Genomic DNA, 17,864 nt, shown 5'->3' with positions numbered 1-17,864 from the left:
TGATTTCAATGATGCATAACTCCCAAACAGCGGCGATCTGGTTCATGGACTAGTTAACAAAATTGAAGACCTAAGTGAATACTACAACTTCTTCAATTGGAGCTCGAGTTGGTTCGGCCTGGTTAGGGAGATACAAGCCTCCAAACATTGGTACACGAAACTGTAAAACACTTAAGGACTTAGAAAATTTCTAAGTATGAAATCAGCATGAAATTCTAACTTGTGGGCCATGTTTGAGCTTGTTCTAGCCATTTTCATGAGATGATCATAAAACAACTTTTGTTCCTTGATAAATTACCTACAACTTTGGTAAAGAGTGCACAGCCATGCGAAGTCTCTATGTTGGTCTTTTGAATCAGTCAAACAGTGGCACTCTAAGGGTCAATTCCAGTCAAACCTCCACTTGAGGGCATTTTTGTCATTTTGATCTACATGAACAATGTCCAAACAATTACCCTAAGTGTAGTTAAGGTGTATTAGACCATGATCAACCACCTTACACAATTGTTATACCATTTCAAATGATCACATGTGATGAAACAACAAAACAAGCAATTCACCCAAATGTTGCAATGCAATGTTTCACATGTTTCATGACTTTGTTGTCATTTTATACTTGTCACATTACTACCATATTACCATGTTTCAAAGTATGAGAAATTCATGTTACATTCACAGGTTGCACTACTACCATTCCTAAGTAAACAAGTATGAAACAAGCAGAATTTGCGAATGTTGCATATGTGTGTTTCAGTGACAATGGCATGATGACATAGATGATGCATATGTTTATGAAATGATATGCAATTTAGTGGAAGCCAAACACCTAGGATGTTACAGCTACAGTAGCCAAAACCAAAAAATTTTGCCAACTAAACACGCCCTTATATGATATATACTAGGTGGCGTACCAATGTATAATAATAAATATAGGTTTGGTGTGAACTCGAAGAAACTCATGGATCGGATCCCAAGTCCTGTAGGTGATTGTCTAATCCTAGATAACTTTCAAGATGTCACAAAATTGGATGGAACCCCCTACTTTGAGAAGTGGGATGGTGACACCGTGACAGAATCATCACAACCGACCCTCCGTATCACTTCGCTCAGTTCAAGCAACCAAATGAACGGGTGCTGCATCACCAGCGTAGTTAAGCACCCATACCCATACCCATACCCATACCCATACCCATACCAAGGAATTAGTACTGTGACAGGAAGATGGTGGGATTCCATCCATCCCAACCGTACTGTGAGGGCAGTCCCAATAAAAAAACCAGTAATTTCTATAACATAGAATACCGCATAAAAAAAGTACTGATTTCTAACCATGATTTCTATGAGTAATAATTATTTTCTCTTTCTCTCTCCTAATTCTATCTTCTTTCTCCAATGGAAGTGCAGCACGAGCCCCTTAAAAACTAGTGGTTTCTCCCCAATGACGATTTCATGGTTTCTTGGTGCATTAGGTTAAGAGAATACCTTATTTCTTCATGAGGAAACCATTTCTAGGATTTTTGCTCTCTTTCTTCATTAATTACGTTGCCATGTCAGCGTTTTATCTACGCGGCAAGTCATTTAATAAGGATAGAAACCGTCATCAATACACCATTGGAACTGCCCTGACAGTCCCAACCCAACGCGTCTTCGCCCCTTTCCATGGCATCATCATCAGCATAATTAAGGTCTGGTTTAGTTCCAAAAAATTTTCACCCTAAACTATCACATCGAATCTTGCGGCATATGCATAGAGTATTAAATATAGACTAAAAAATTAATTGCACAGTTTGGTTGGAAATCGCGAGACGAATGTTTTAAGACTAATTAGTCTATGATTAGCCATAAGTGCTACAGTAACTAACATGCGCTAATGATGAATTAATTAGGCTTAATAAATTCGTCTCGTAGTTTCTAGACGAGCTATATAATTAGTTTTTTATTAGTATCCGAAAACCCCTTTCGACATCCCAAAATATCCGATGTGACATCCAAAAATTTTTATTTCGCAAACTAAACACAGCCTAAAATGATAAAAGTCCTCTGGTCCGTCTTGGCTTGTCCCGTATGGGAGCCCTGAGTACGTACTTACGTCAAACTTTGTGAGGGGCCACGTCTCAAACAAACAAAATCTTTCACGGTCGTCGTTGCCGGGCGAGAAAACTGAATAAAGGCACGGCCTTTCCACGCCATTTGTTGACACCTGCTGCCACGCTATCGGTATCGCACAACCACCTTGAGAGAGTTGAGACCTACGGGATACGGCGTATACATCATATATACGTGTCACAAGGTCGTATAGCGCAATGTACTACTCTCTCCGTGACAAATTATAAATTACTTTGATTTTTTTATAAAAAATATATTTATTATGAAAAAACTGTATTAATAATGTAGTAATACTTGTTACACATCGTAAATATTAGTATATTTTTTTTGTATATTTTGATTATATAAACATAAAATGTTTGACTTTCTAAGTAAAGAAAAATATTCATTTATTTTAAATTAAAATAGAGAAAGTAACTACGTACTCCCTCCCTACTAAAAAAAAATAAAGTCGTTTTAGATAAGGCTTGGATCAAACATTGGGATCATAAATTATGAATAACTTTTAAGTTGTTGAGTTTGGAAATATAAAAACTATCATCCTGTTCGCTTGGTCATATTTGGCTTATAAACTATGGCTTATCAGCTAACGAATAGTATTTTTCTCTTACACCAAACCAGCTAACAGTACTTTCAGCCATCGCTTATAAACCAAATCAGCCCAAACGAACATGGCACATATGTATAGATTTTTCTAGAAAAATATTATCACAAAAATTTACATATATCACTTTTTAATAAATATTTTTATAAAAATGAGTAGTCAAAGTTATCCTTTGACGACTGTGTCTCTGTCAAAAACGATTTTATTTTTTTTAGCACAGAGAGAGTATCTAGTACAGCTGCCAGTCATCAACATCACTTCATTTATTTAATTTATTGATTGATTTATACCTTTTGATGAGATCCATGCGGTACATGTCTCGATCGGTGTCTCTATCCAATGCAATCTGGCTCTCTGACGAGTGGCCGGTAGAGTAGCTCAAAAAAAAAAAAAAGAACTTGGCTGACAAGGAAATGCACTCTCTGCTCCCATCACCTTTATTTAAAAAAACTTCCACTCCACCTTTTTGAGCCTTAATTTGGCATCTTCCGGTCCACCGGAATTTAGAAACGTGACACACACGTCTCTGTCCATGTCGACGTGCGTGCGATGGATTGCAGCAGGAAAGTATTTCCAAATGAAATACTTGTTTGTTTAATTGATACTATTCCTAATTTTTTTAATTGCTAATTTTGTGTGTATGCTAATTTACTATTCCTTGTATTTTCTAGGTTACTTCGACTTGTCCTTACTCTTCGGCTTTCAACTACAACCGGCATTTTCTGCACTGAAGCTTTTCATGACAAGGCTTTGAAATAAAAAAGAGAAGGTATGCTTTTTAGAGATTGTTTAGGAATCTATATTGTCCTCTTTTATGAAACAGTCACTTTTGTGTGGTCGTAGCAAAAAAATATGATTATATCAATATATCACACACACACATATCAAAATATGGACATATCAAAATATGTTCGGCTGGCAGAATCTTGACTGAAACTGATTAATTTTGTGAAAGAAAAATACTGTAGTAACTGATTGATGAATAGTATTTGCTGAGAGAAACCAGCCGGCTGGTCTGGATGGTCCAGACCAGCGAACACGGCGGTTATCTCTAATTGTTGGCTTGGCTGGCCCCCTTTATCATTTCGCTGGTTCAGCCACCGGACAAGACTCAATAGTCGTTCCCTGCTTGTATTGAAAACGAGATAACGACCCGAACTCCAATGCAAAGGCAAAACGCGTACTCCCTCTGTTAAAAAAAAAAGCGTAATCCTAACTTTGAATCTAAACAAGGGATTACGCTTTTTTTTTCTTTTGACGGAGGGAGTAAAGGCTGTGAAGACCACCCAGACCCAGCTACCAGTAAGCATCACGGATTACAGGACCACTCTGAAAGACTAAACAGGACACCGATTTCCAAACATAAAGGTTGCTCTAGAATCTAGATAACTCGTGGATAGTTTTTTTTTTATTCACACATCAGTGGATAGTTGGTAGGACGCTTCGTGCCACCACATCCACACCTTTCTTCATTTCTAGCTTGTGTTCCTTTAACATTCAACTCCATTTCTGCATATTTCACATGGCCGGGTTACTTTGGGAGCTTCTTTTGTATTGCCATGGAATTTCTATTTCTCCAAATTGTCCAAGAGATTTCAGCAAATATATATAGGCCCAACTTTTTTTAGATATGTTGAGTTTTTTTTGCCTAACCAATTTTCCCATAAATTGGTAATTGACACAGGGAAACCTTCCCCCAGAAAGATGTCTCTTAGTGCACACCAATAAAATTTGTAATGGGACACCTGAAAAAAATGTGGTCATGTGTTTCCTTTTGTGTGCACATAACACAATTTCCATCTCCTTTCCACTCTCTTTTATTTACTCCCTCCGTCCACAAAAGAAAATACTTTTATGGATGGAGGGAGTAGAAAATACTTGATCTGATAGGATTAATGTTTTGTGCCAAAATACTTGATATTCTCACTTCTCAATGCATATTTCTCTAATCACAATACATCTTTCTCTTCTTCCAATACATTTTTATCTCTATTTCTCTCTATCTCCCTCTCTCTTTTTTCTGTGCACCACACCTTTTCATTTCTCCTTCACTACCGGAAACCAGCACTTTGCCGAGTGTATTTTATCAGGCACTCGGCAAAGACGGCTTTGCCGAGTGTTTTTTTCGGCACTCGGCAAAGATGGCTTTGCTGAGTGTTTTTTTTGGCACTCGGCAAAGATGTATTTTGCCGAGTGCCATTTTTTGGCACTCGGCAAAATGCGTCTTTGCCGAGTGCCTTTTTCTGGCACTCGGCAAATATGTATTTTGCCGAATGCCATTTTTTGGCACTCGGCAAAATACGTCTTTGCCGAGTGGCCTTTTTTTGGCACTCGACAAAGAGGCATTTTGCCGAGTGCCTTTTTTTGGCACTCGGCAAAGAGGCATTTTGCCGTGTGCATTTTTTTTGGCCCTCGGCAAATTATTTTTTCAAAGCAATTTTTGAGGCCCGAAATGAATTCAAATGAAAAACTTTTTAACTACAAAGTTTCATAACTTCTCAAGATCTACAAAGTTTATTTTGGTCATTTCTTCATTTGACAAAATGACAATAATGTTGTTCATAAAATCTACATCTCTCTCATATGTCTCATATTAGTTTCATGAAAGTAGAAGAGAGATATATAAGATTTGTGAATAATGTTACTACCACTATGTCGGATGAATAAATGACCAAAATAAACTTTGTAGATCTTGAGAAGTGATGAAATTTTGTAGTTGGCAGCATTTTGATTTGAAATCATCTTGTCATACAAAAACGGCGTTTGAATTTGAAAATTTTAAAATTTGAATTTTTCAAAAGACCTCGGATGGAAAAACTTCCTAAACAAAAATTGTAGATCTCCAAAAGTTATGAAACTATGTAGTTTACAACTTTTTGATTTGAAATCATCTTATCATGCAAAACTACGTTTGAATCTCTCAAATTTAAAATTCGAATTTTTCAAACGACCTCGGATGGAAAAACTTCCTAAATGAAAATTGTAGATCTCGGAAAGTTTTGAAACTTTATAGTTGACCGCTTTTTGATTTGAATTCGTTTCGGGCCTCAAACAAGTAATTTACTCTCGGTTTAGTATAATATATGAGGATAGATAACGGAATTTAGATACAAGTGACAGTGTAGTGCAGTGGTAGAGCAGCAGACACGCGAGGGAGAGGTCGTGAGTTCGAATCCCACCAGCCGCGGTAGCCGTGAATTTTGCGCAAAAAATGCAGCGACTTCGATGGCCGGTGGCGGCCTTCCTCGAAATTTATTTTTTGCTATTATTTTTTGGGTTTTTTCGCATATTCATTTTGCCGAGTGTAAATCTTTGCCGAGTGCCCGGCAAAAAGCACTCGGCAAAGGCTTCTTTGCCGATTAATTCTTTGCCGAATGCCCTTTGCCGAGTGCGGCACTCGGCAAAGCCATTGCCGAGTGTATTTCGGGCTTTGCCGAGTGCCACAGACACTCGGCAAAGTGCCAGTTTCCAGTAGTAGCTTATTTCCTAGGCTCAAACCTAAAACATCAATTAATTTAGGACGGATGGAGTATGTAATGTGTAACATACTTTTTTTATCTTCCGTATAAAGATTTTAATTTTGGAGGGAGTTTACATTTTTAGATAACGTTTGCTTATTTTGTACGCGTCCCCCGTGTTCCACATTATATGTAACTGATTTTTTTTTCTTAAGTTAATCTTTCTTTTTTTTAATTTTGACAAAGTTTTTATAAAAATATATTGGTGACCCCTTTGGCATGGTTCCAAAAGGAGCTTTTGCTCTAGCTCCTATGGAATCCATATCAACCGGCCTGTAGGAAATGGCTTCTCCACTCTCATGTGAAGCCAATAGGAATCGGAGCTCGTTTTTGCTAGTGTGGGAGGAACCCAAAAAACAAGCTCTGTGTGGCTGAAAGATGCTCGTGCTATAAACTTGGCCAAAATTTGTTGCTATAAACTTGGTCAAAATTAGAGAAATATTTTTTTTAAAACAAACCTGATAGGAGAACTACTGATTTTATTAAAAAGAAGAAGATCCATAATGGGCAATACAATAGTGCAACAATAACTACCAAGGGGTGGAGCAACAACAACTAAGACCAACCATACATTCAAAATCGGAGAGGAAGCAATAGCTAATTGCTATGCATATCTCAGGAGCATGTTTCTTGTACTTTCCCCCACCTGTGGAGGAAAGATGCTCGTGTTGTACTTGCACGCTGAAGAGACGATGGATGATGGGTGGGACGACACGAACACCAGCAGCGTTAGTTGTTTGTAGGCACGCATAGTACGCGTCATCAGAAGCCGAAATGCCATTTTCTAACCACTGTCCTTCTCTAATTTATTCCACGCCATCTACAGCGTACGTCAAAGGTCAAACTATTATCGTTATAAGTTAAGCACAACAACTATATAAGAAGGTAATTAAATGAAATGAAATGACCATCTCTTACTACCAAGTAAGCCTTTCTGCTAGCTAAAGTGTGGTTACTGGTACTTATAGGTGATACATGCATGGAAAACAAGCTAGTCGTTGATGATGAATTAAAAAAGAGGAGGCCGGGGGTTAAGATGACTGGAACATGCATGGGCTCAAGTTGATCAGAAGTTGTCAAAGGACGTGTGTTTTGAAGATCGTATTACAAGAGGCTAACACGATAGTATCTATTTCCAACTGAAGAAAGCAGAATGCCATCTGGTTCCAGCCCTTGCTTTTGCGTCCAATAAAAAAAATCTCCATACGCCGTTCTACCAACCCATCATGATGCATAAACCTATATATATCTATGTCTGGTTTAGATTGCAAGTTTTTTCACTCTCTCTCCATCACATCAAATCTTTAGACACATGCATGGAGTATTAAATGTAGATAAAAAAAATAATTAATTACACAGTTTGATTGTAAATTACGAGACGAATCTTTTGAGTCTAGTTAGACCATAATTGGACAATAATTGTCAAATACAAACGAAAGTGCTACAGTGTCGAATACCGATTCCTAACGTGCAGTGCCCTATGTTCACCCCAGCTGACACATGCAATGTACTTGCGTACTGTAGCATGTTATCATCATGCATTTTATCATCATGCATTATCCTGTCCGTTTTGGCGGCTACGCAACCTTGACTTTCAGCTTTCACCTACTACCATCAAAGTACAACAGTGCACTCCAGACATTGATGCGATATAATCCGTTGCTTTTGTCCTTTTTCATTTCATAATATAACACTCCGTGTGACCTTGGCAAGACAATGGCAACAATATTCTGTTGGCTCGAATGCTACATGAACAGGGCATGCTGATAAGGACGGCAAGAAGCGTTTCTTTTGGTGGATGCCGAGGCTTCCAAATCAGCAGTTTAAGGTTGAATTAAACTAGTGGACCTGACGAATTTACTGACGAGTATTCTCTTGAGTCTACCTGATTTTATTCCTCTACACAACAAACCATGCATAGCTCAATAAACTGTTGCAGGTGGACAACTGTAATTGCTCGATGAAGATTGATGTCCTTTATATCCATGTCTAGTCAGCAATTGCTTCCTTGACCGTTCTGTTTTTCTTCCTGCCAATATCCATAGGCCGCCGACCTAACGGGACGCAAATTATTGTTGACTAGACGTGCAACGTTGCAACAACTCGGTCACGCAACTTTTTCGATTGTTGAAGTTAAATATACAGTGGGTCGGTTTGGATTGTTTAAAACTAGCTATTAGTTCAAACTGAGTACTAGCTCGTATTGATTATTTAAAGTTTGGCCAACTAAAGTTTGAATTCCAAACAGGCTCTAAAGTGGCTTCGAATTCGAAGTAATAGTAGCATTTTGTGACAACATAATAATCAAAGCAAGCTCAGATACCAAATCAACGTCTAGTTAGCATGCATTATTCCCAGCTCAGGAGACCAACAATCAGATCATGTTCTCCGGCTCCAGCTACCTCTCTAGCAAGTAGCAACTAACAAGTCAACACCCACCAGCCTACTCCTCCTCCTCCTCGTCGCCGTCGACCTCACACTACCCCAGTTCTTCACATCACTGTCGGTTTAAAATCCCCATTCACTGCCGGATTTTGAACCGACAGTGGTATGTCGGCAATGATGTCACTTGGCTATCAGTGCCGGCACTTCACCCGGCAGTGATAAGTTTTAAAAAAACAAAAAAAAAAACAGCAAGCATGCTCGTTGGCTACCGCCGCCACCGCCATCTCGCCGTCAAGCAGTTCATCCAAGAAATAATTCACACATCACATACAAAGGAGGAGGGATTCAACACATCACAAATCAACTCATCCAAAAATTGAATCTATTCATACATCACACAGAAGGGTTCAACACATCACAAATCAACTCATCCACAAATTGATTCATGCAACATAGAGGGAGGGGAGGGGAGGCCAGGAGGGGGAGAGAGTGAGATTCCGCCAGGAAGGGTGAGCTTGGTCTCACGCCGGAGGCCGTCCCTCGCCGCTCCAACGCAAGATCTGAGGTCGCGCCCCCGGTCGTCGCCCCCATGATAGATCTGAGGTGACAGAGTGTGTGAGAGAGGAGAAAGAGCACCGGGAAGGGAAGATTGCCGGGGGGGAGAGAGAGTACCGTGAGCCGTGAGGAAGAAGAAGCTGCCGACGCTTCTCGCCCGCCCGCCGCTGAGGTGGATCTGCGCGAGCCAACTGCGGTCGCTCGCCCGCCCGCGCTTGCGCCGGTCCGCGCCCGAGCCGCGCTCGCGCTGGTCGCCGGTTGCCTAAGCCGTGGGGCCACGCCGGTCGGGCCGCTTCCTTGTGCCTATGTCGGTCGCCGTCCGGTCGTGCCGCTTCCTCGTGCCCGTGCCGGCCGCTCACGCCAGTCGCGCTCGCATGAACCACGGGGCCGCGCCGCTTCATCGTGCCTGCGCTGGTCACCGGCCGACCGCGCCGCTGTCTGCCGGTCTGTGAAAGCGAGACGGGGCGGAGGAATTTGGGAAGTCTGTCGACAAAGAGAGAGAGAGCGGAGAGAGGTATGGGTGGATGGACGTGAGTGATGGGTTAACTGGGCTGTATAAAAATTTCAGGTCCGGGAGATATGGATCAGTAAAAGTTGGTAGTATAGGCCCGACACTGATAGACAATCACTGCCGGAATATATCACCAACCGACAATGATAATATCTATCACTGTCGGTTCTTAAGATAATCCGACAGTAATAGTTTTTTTCCTTATCAAGCGACAGCTGTGTCGGTTTTAAAATTCGGATAGTAATAGGGCCGGCAGTAATTGTTTATTCTGTAGTAGTGTCATCGGCGGCGCCGGCCTTCTCCTTTTTCCCCTCGGCCTTCTTCTTCTTCGCCATCAGCGCGTCCTCCTTGGCCTTCTCCAGCGCCTCCACCAGCGCGGCGAGGCAGGAGTCGGCGTCCTCGCTGGGCCCCTTGGGCGTCATGTTCTCCACGACGTCGGCGGGCGTCATCTCCACCTCCCGCAGCAGCGCCGCCACGGCGCCGAAGCGCGGGTGGTCGTCCACGTCGAGGTAGACCTTGGCGAGAAACTTGAAGGACTCGACGCAGCAGTAGGACATCTCGATGTGCTTGTCCATGCGGCCGCGCCGGATCAGCGCCGGGTCCAGCTTCTCCACGTGGTTGGTGGTGAACACGATGATGCGCTCGCCGCCGCACGCCGACCACAGCCCGTCGATGAAGTTGAGCACGCCGGAGAGCGTCACCTTGCTGCCGCCCGCCTTGTCGTCCTCCTTCTCCTTGTCCTCTTCCTTACCGTCCTTCTTGTCGGCCTCCTCCTTCTCCTTCTTCTTCTTCTTCTTCTTCTTCTTGCGCTTGCTGGTGAGGTCGAGCGAGCAGTCGATGTCCTCGATGACGATGATGGACTTGCTGGTGGTCTCGATGAAGAGCTTGCGGAGGTCGGTGTTGGTGCGCACGGACGTGAGCTCGATGTCGTACACGTCGTAGTCGAGGTGGTTGGCCATGGCCGCGATCATGGTGGACTTGCCCGTCCCCGGCGGGCCGTACAAGAGGTACCCTCTCTTCCACGCCTTGCCGACGCGCGCGTAGTAGTCCTTGCCGTTGCGGAACGCGTCCAGGTCGTCCATCACCTCCTTCTTCTTGGCCGGGTCCATGGCCAGCGTCGCGAACGTCTTGGGGTGCTCGAACACCACGTGGCTCCACACACTGTCGGACCACAAGCTGGCGCATCAAAATCAGCTTCAAATTCGATCAAATCAAAGAGACTAGAGTTTAGTTCGCGTAGAGTATGCATGTATGTATTTTACCCGTCGGAGTCCCAGGAGCCGTCGCCGGAGATGTTGGTGAAGAGCTTACGCTGGCGGTTCTGGACCATGACGGCGCGTCCCTGGCGGCGGACGTGGGTGAGGTACTCTCCGAGGACGAGGTCGCGGTGGCGCTCGGCGAAGAAGAGCTTGTAGGACCTGCGCTCGCGCGGGGCGCCGCCCCTCCAGTAGTACGCCAGCCCGGTGTCCTCGCGCTGCGGCGCGGTGCAGGCGCGCCACGTGACGACGGCGCCCCGGAACTCGTCGGTGATCTCCTCGTCGTCGTCCATGCTGAGAAGGACGCGGTCGGGGTCCTTGTCGGGCTCCGCCCGGAGGTGGCGCACCCCGCCTGACCCGCGGGCCTCCCGCGTGGCGCGCTCCAGGTACGCCTTGGCCTCCTTGTACGCGTCGCTGCGGCGCATGCGCCCGCCGTCGTACTCGGCGACGGTCACCGTGAGGTCCGGGTCCAGGATGGACGCGAGGTGGCGCGTCAGGCGGCGGGAGTGGCGCCCGAAGAAGTGGTGCAGCTGGAGCCCCTGCAGCGCCTGCCATAGCATGGTCCAGACAACGGCCAGTAGGCTCAGCACGATGCCGGAGTTGAGGCCGCCCCACAGAGACGACGACGCCTCCATGATGGACGACGATCGCCTTCTCCGACGAGGAGAGTCTCTCGGAATGGATGCTGTGACCCTTAGCTTGCAGCGGTGCCGATGGCTCCCGGCCTCCCGCTCCCGCCCTGCTATGGTGCCGATGGCTTGGTGTCTCTTTATACAGAGAAGAAGAGATGGAGCAAGCAGAGAGCAAGAGAAGTTCGGTTTGGCTTCGTTTTAGGGGGAGGAATTGCTGGGAAGCTTGGAACTGTTCAAATTGCCACTTCTTGGAATGTGCCGTGCAATATATACCTGGTCTGGTCATTGCAATATTCCCTCGAAATTCAGGAGGCATTTCCTGGTACATTTTTTTTAAGAAAGCTGGAGAGCTGCAAGGGAGAAGCATTCACACATATGCTGCATTTTTCTACTATATAAGTACAATTTAGTACTACTCGAACATGCATGTGCTCACTATAAGCCAAAGAAATATAATTTTGTTTGATCTATACGGGACATCTGTACTTAGGACATATTGGATCGTGCAAAAGTAAAAATTAATTGCATATTCAGAACACGCTTCTTGTGGCACGTAGCCTTAGGGGAGGAGTTGCTATCAGACTTAGACGTGAGGGCTTCGGAAGTAGGTAGGTCCGGCGATGGTGGTTTGAGCGTCGGACAACCAGTGGGCAGGGAGAGGCTGGGGGAGAGAGGAAACACATTGGAGCAACCGGTTTATTAGCGCGGCGGGGGTAATGGCAGCGAACCAGACGACGGCGCTACCGCCAGGGACGGGTGGAGGCAGACTGGAGGCAGGGTAGAGTGCGTTAATGAGGGAGCACTTGCCTTAACCCATATATAAGTTGGCCATTTTCTTGATGTCGCTTAGAATCTGACAAGCATCTTTAGAGGCAGCGCTGAAGACTCAAGCATTCCTTTCTTTCTAGATTGTCCAAGTGATCAACACCACGAGTGTGTCAACCCCTTTCTTCAACATGGGAGAGGCAACGATAACACCTTTGCCAATGAGGTCCTTTGGCAGGCGTGCCTTTTCCATTAGGGCTTAAGGACGCTAGGCCTGATACACTTACTAGGGTTTTCCGTGCCGAGGAAACACCATGCAACATCCCCTAGTGTTGGGATGGTTGACATAGCACCCACCATGCCAATAGGGACATGTAGGCAAGGGTGCTAGTGGATTAGAGTCTGGCGTTTACGATGAGGTTGCTCCATTCGATTATGATACGGAAGGGCGGACACTTGATGGTTAGAACTACACTAGTGCGTACCATGATGACACCACCGTTGTGGCTTACATCGGTCTGTGAATGAATCACCACAGACCAAACTTACAACCACGAGGGAGTTATCGATATGATGCTAGAGGGATAGGGGCAAGTAGATGGGACTTGATAACATCTTAGTAGGAGGTGTGGGGTTTGGATGCGTGCAAGAGGAGGGTCTGACTTCCATCTAATGAAGCACCTTGGACCTGCTAGTTGATGTTGCGTTCGAGAAGAATGGGGAGGCAAAAGGGGAGAGGAAGGAGCACAACCATATGGGAGTTGAGTGAGTGCGGCCGTTATACCAAGGCAGGATCCAGAAAGAGTGATCGAGGGGTGGGACTGAAACTCGTAATTATGTAGCTTATTAAGCCTCTCATTCCAAGCTTCTATAGCTATAAAATTTGTTGGATGGACTTAAGGTGGGCTCCATGCTTCTTGTGGTGGTAGGAGGCCTCGATCCCCACATGCTCTGGTGGTAGATTTCCTTTGGCCGCTGCAGAGGTGGTTGTCGGCAAGCTAAGGTGGGAAGGGAAAGAAAATGGAGGGTGAACCCATCCTTTGTCCGTAGTTACAGTTTACATGTATCTAAGCAAACTTTGAAGCTTTAATTAAGACGATATCACTATTTTTACATAAAATGTGTCGAGTTCATAAACCTGGGGTCCCTCGTGGACCGGCTTCCCAGTAAAGGCTCGGCCTAGCAGACAACATTACGAACGACGCGCAACTCTTGGGCCGGTCCAAACACCTAAACGACAGGCTAGAAGGACAATCCACTCTCCGACCGGAAGGCCTGGCCAAGGAGGAACGACGCCCGCTTCCGACTCTGGCCCGCCTCTCCAACTGGAAGGCCTGGCCAAAACACCGTTTCCGACTCCTACCCATGTCTCCGACTGGGGATGCGCCAAACCCCTGTCCACTGCTCTTCTCCAACTGGCGCAATCAGAGCCGACTAGGACCAACCGACCGGGGATGCCTGCTCGGTAAGGACCAGGAAACAGACGGAGAAAGTACGGCAGGGCACCCAAGTCAACCGCAATACCGAGGAACGTACCGTACACACCTGCAGGACAGTACCCTGTGACCTCCCTGGCATGACAGAACCCAAGCAGTGTTGTAGGCGCCAACAATTTTCCTACAGTATTGTGGGAGCCAGCAACACCCATACCGGACAAACAAGGTAAGGCTCCCCCCACATGCCTCTGGGCGTCGAACAGTGTTGTGGGCGCCGACATTTACCGCAATACTCTGGGGCATTCCGCTCTGACTCTAGGGTCTCCAGGGATCTTTGGAGTGCCGCCTCGGTGTCCGCTAGAGACTTCCATAGCTCTGCCTCGGTCTCCTCCTGGGCTGCCTCAAGCCCCCGCTCGGCGGCGGTCGCCCGCTCCACCGCGAGCAGCTCCACCGCCCGTGCCTCGTTCACCTCTGCTGCCTAGTCTCGGGACTCACAGCGGGCAGACTCTAGCTCACGCTCGAGCTCGGCCATCCGGGCATGCTCCTCTCGGAGGAAAAGGGACTTGTGGCACGACATCCCCTCCAAGCCCTGCAAAGCAAGGAGCTAACACACTGAAGCAACCAGCAGGGAACCAATGAATCAAGGACAAATCACAGAGGACTTACCTCTACGACATGGGGCAGGTCGACCGTAACCATCCGATGGAAGAACTTGACCCGCTCCAAGACCGCCTCAAGTCTTGCCCTGGTTTGGGCGAGATTGGACTCAACACTCCACTCTCTGTCAGGAAGTGCCAGAGCGCCACCTCCTCGTCATCACGGAGGATGAACCGAGCCTTCCTCAGGTCACCAGGGCAGGGCCACACTAGATTACGACTCACCCTGATCCCACTGGAAGGCCCAGCCCATGATCCAACCACCGCCAGCTCCCATGACGGCGCCGATGGCTCCACCGTGTCATCTGCTATGGCGTCGGAGGGAATCTCCACCACCTCGTCTTCACGGGCCATGGGCAGATGTTTCGGTTCTAGCCTGGCTGCATCTCCTGGCACCTTTGGCTCTAACCGGGAGGGTGAACCATGTGGCCCTCCGCCTAGCGAGGCAAGGAACCCGGTCTCCCTCTCCTCTTCCGCCATAGCCGGAGGAGGAGGGGCCACAAGGGTTACCTCCGCCGCGACCTCCGTCGTCGCCACCGGGATCGTTGCCAACGCCGCCACCGCCGTTGTAGCTGTACTTGCGACCGATCTGAGGGGCGCCGCCCCCGGAAGGGAAGGATCCGATGCCACCACCCTGCTCTCCCCACCGCTCACCGTGGCGTGCTACAGGGTGGGTCTCCAAACATCCTGCATGGGAGTTGGGGCGATGCTCAGCCCCATCAGCATCCGGCCGCTATCGAAAAAGCACAAGTCAGTCATACTCCAAAACAACTCAATAGCAAGATCGAAAAAAACAAAAAAGGCATACTGGGATGTAAGCGGTATGACTCTAAAGCCCTGACCCAACGACAACGGACCCACAGGGCGAGGACCGCTCCCAGGCTGCGACCTGCACCCCCTCGCTTCAACCGGGGGAGTTGACCCAACCGGCTCCTGCACGGCCTATGAAACACCATGACCTTTGGCTCAGGGCGCACCGATTGGAGCAGCTGGCGGAACATCCACCTGTTGTGGGTCGCACGCTGGTGCCGGCCCCAACGATGCGTAGGTACGAGTTCGCTCCTCTGACTATTGGGCCTATCTCGCCACGTCCACAACAGATGGGGACGAGGCTGGCGACACCGCTGAAGGGCGCGGTGACCGCATTCGCTTCGCCTCCCGTTCGTCGACGGCGTCCACGCTCGTAGCATGCTTCCTCGGCACGGGAACATCGCCATGCCTCTCTGCCTCCTGTTCACCACCAGCGGGCACGGCCATAGGATCGTGATGCTCCGTCGAGGTCGCAATGACCTCCCGGCTTTCCTCCTCCTTGGAGAAAATCATGTCATCCCCACCTCTATGGGGTCCTCTGACTCGAGCTCTGACTCAACGTCGCTCCTATTTTCCCCGGCCTTCACACACTGGGTGATCTCCTTCTCCTTCTCATACTTCCACTGAGCCTCCTCGGCTTTCTTTTTCTTCTTGGCATCCGCCGCCTCCTTCTGGGTGGCCTGCCGAGCTATGCCCTCTGGCCCCTTCGGAAGGTGCGGTCAGGACTTGTAAGCTTCAAGTCCCTACGAAAAAGGCGACTCGAAATAAAAAAATAGGAAAGCAAAGGGAAAAAGAACACGAAGTACAGAAATGGGAGCATACCAGTTTGGGCACCATCGTGGCATTGAGAGGTAAGGGCTTTCCATCAACCTTCTCTTTGGGCTTCAGCTGCAGCATCCGGTCAAGGTGACTCCAGACCTCATCGTTCAGCAGCTCCTCCGGCAACACACAATCGGGGTCCATCGAGCCATTGTACTTCCACATCGGCCGAGTCCTCTCCGCCACCGGAGCAACCCGATGGCAGAAGAGGGTGTGGAAAACCCGCACCCCGTCAAGGCTGCACCGCACGAGCTTCTAGAGCTCCGCCTCGATGATGTCCACCTTCTTCTTCTACCGACTAGCTGGGCCCCATGACCAGCTGTCTAGTCTCTCTAGCCTCCTACCGGTGAAGGGAGGGAACGATGCCTCCACCGGGTTCCTAATGTAGAACCATTCCTCGTGCCACCCCCGATTGGAATCGCAGGGGCTATACACGGGGTAGGAGCCCCCTCGCGCTCGGTTTCTTCTGCAATGCAAAGCCCCCCACCGGTGCAGCCTCGGGTGGATTCCCCACCGACAAAGTTCACCCGAAGAACATCCGCCGAAAGAAATCCATGTGCGGCTCCATCCCAAGGAAGGCCTCGCACATGGTGACACTACTAGAGAACATACTTTAGAACGATGTCCCAATTTAGCATTAGCCTCGGCATTTTTTGCCTCTGGGACTAAAGGTCCCTGCCCAATGGTCGTCCGCGGGGCAGGGATCTTTAGTCCCGGCTGGTATTACCAATCAGGACTAAAGGTTTACCTTTAGTCCCGGTTGGTAATACCAACCGGGACTAAAGCTTTTAGTCCCGGTTTGGGTGATGCCCCGGGAATAAAGATTAATCTTTAGTCCTGGTTTGGCCTCCTAACCGGGACTAATTATCCCGGCCTATAATTCAACTCATTTCTTCCTCCCCGAGCCCGAGCCATTCCATTCAAACTCACTACCTCTGTTCTTCAGCTTGCTGTTGTTCTTGCTCTCTCCCCCTCCATTGGTGTTGCTCTTTGATTTTGGAGGTAACAAACTTAATCCTCTTATGTTTTATCAGTAGCTTATCTCATTTTCTGATGTAGATGCATGTGTAACTTTATATGTTGGACTTTATTATGATTTTATATGTTATTTTTAGCTAAAAATCACATGATGATTTGCATATATGATTTTATATGTCATCAAAATCCGTACTAGTTGAACTTGCGGACCGTGTTCAGCTCGGCAAGCATGTTCTCTGCCGAGCGGTAACGGACATCAAGGAGGAGCTTTGATTCTATGAGGGAGAGCGGCAACGGTCGTGGAAGACCGTGTTCCCTTTCTCGTAGAATCGGAGCTCTTCCTTGGCTAAGTACGGTGCCGTCCGGTGGAGAAATGCTCGCCGAGATGATCACGTAAGCAAGGTCAACTAGTACGGATGGTTATTTATTGAAACATGTTTTTGAGCTATAATTTGATGGATATTTGATAATTTCAGACCTACAAATGTCATCTACAAATGTTACTATCATCGGCAACCTAAACGCCCACGAGATCGCCGATATCGAGCAGGTCACTTAGAATTATTTTTTCCATGAAATGAAATACTTAGAAATCATGCCTTTTATTTTTTAGAATTAAATTTTCTATGAAATGAAAAACTTAGAAAATTGTTAGAAAATTGTAGAAAATCCGTACTAGTTGAACTTGCAGACCGTGTTCAGGTCGGCGAGCATGTTCTCTGCGGAGCGGTAACGGACGTCAAAGAGGAGCTTTGATTCTATGAGGGAGAGCGGCAACGGTCGTGGAAGACCGTGTTCCCTTTCTCGTAGAATCAGAGCTCTTCCTTGGCCAA

General features: G+C 47.0%; 1 protein-coding gene across 2 annotated transcripts; it reads right to left on the bottom strand.

Moving 5' to 3' along the window:
- Positions 1 to 9,077: 9,077 nt before the first annotated feature.
- Positions 9,078 to 11,696, bottom strand: LOC136541592 (AAA-ATPase At3g28580-like). 2 transcript variants are annotated; one of them, XM_066533537.1, is made up of 3 exons: positions 10,942 to 11,696; positions 9,286 to 10,855; positions 9,078 to 9,211 (listed from the first exon to the last, which is right to left on the bottom strand). In XM_066533537.1, exons 1-2 carry the CDS (start codon positions 11,568 to 11,570, stop codon positions 9,943 to 9,945), a joined length of 1,542 nt encoding a protein of 513 aa, XP_066389634.1. In that variant the 5' UTR covers positions 11,571 to 11,696; the 3' UTR covers positions 9,078 to 9,211; positions 9,286 to 9,942. The 2 variants fall into 2 exon arrangements, with proteins under 2 accessions (XP_066389634.1, XP_066389635.1); XM_066533538.1 differs by having other exon boundaries at positions 9,286 to 10,840.
- Positions 11,697 to 17,864: the final 6,168 nt, after the last annotated feature.

The sequence above is a fragment of the Miscanthus floridulus genome, chromosome 3, assembly GCF_019320115.1.
Source record: "Miscanthus floridulus cultivar M001 chromosome 3, ASM1932011v1, whole genome shotgun sequence".
In the NCBI taxonomy this organism is placed as follows: domain Eukaryota; kingdom Viridiplantae; phylum Streptophyta; class Magnoliopsida; order Poales; family Poaceae; genus Miscanthus; species Miscanthus floridulus.
The sequence above is the reverse complement of the archived record's forward strand: the minus strand, read 5'-3'. Positions and strand labels throughout refer to the sequence as shown.

Coding starts and splice junctions, on each gene's coding strand:
- LOC136541592 (XM_066533537.1), bottom strand. CDS start 11,570: ATGGAGGCGTCGTCGTCTCTGTGGGGCGGCCTCAACTCCGGCATCGTG. Junction 10,856..10,941: donor GGCTCCTGGGACTCCGACGG/GTAAAATACATA, acceptor TTGATGCGCCAG/CTTGTGGTCCGACAGTGTGT.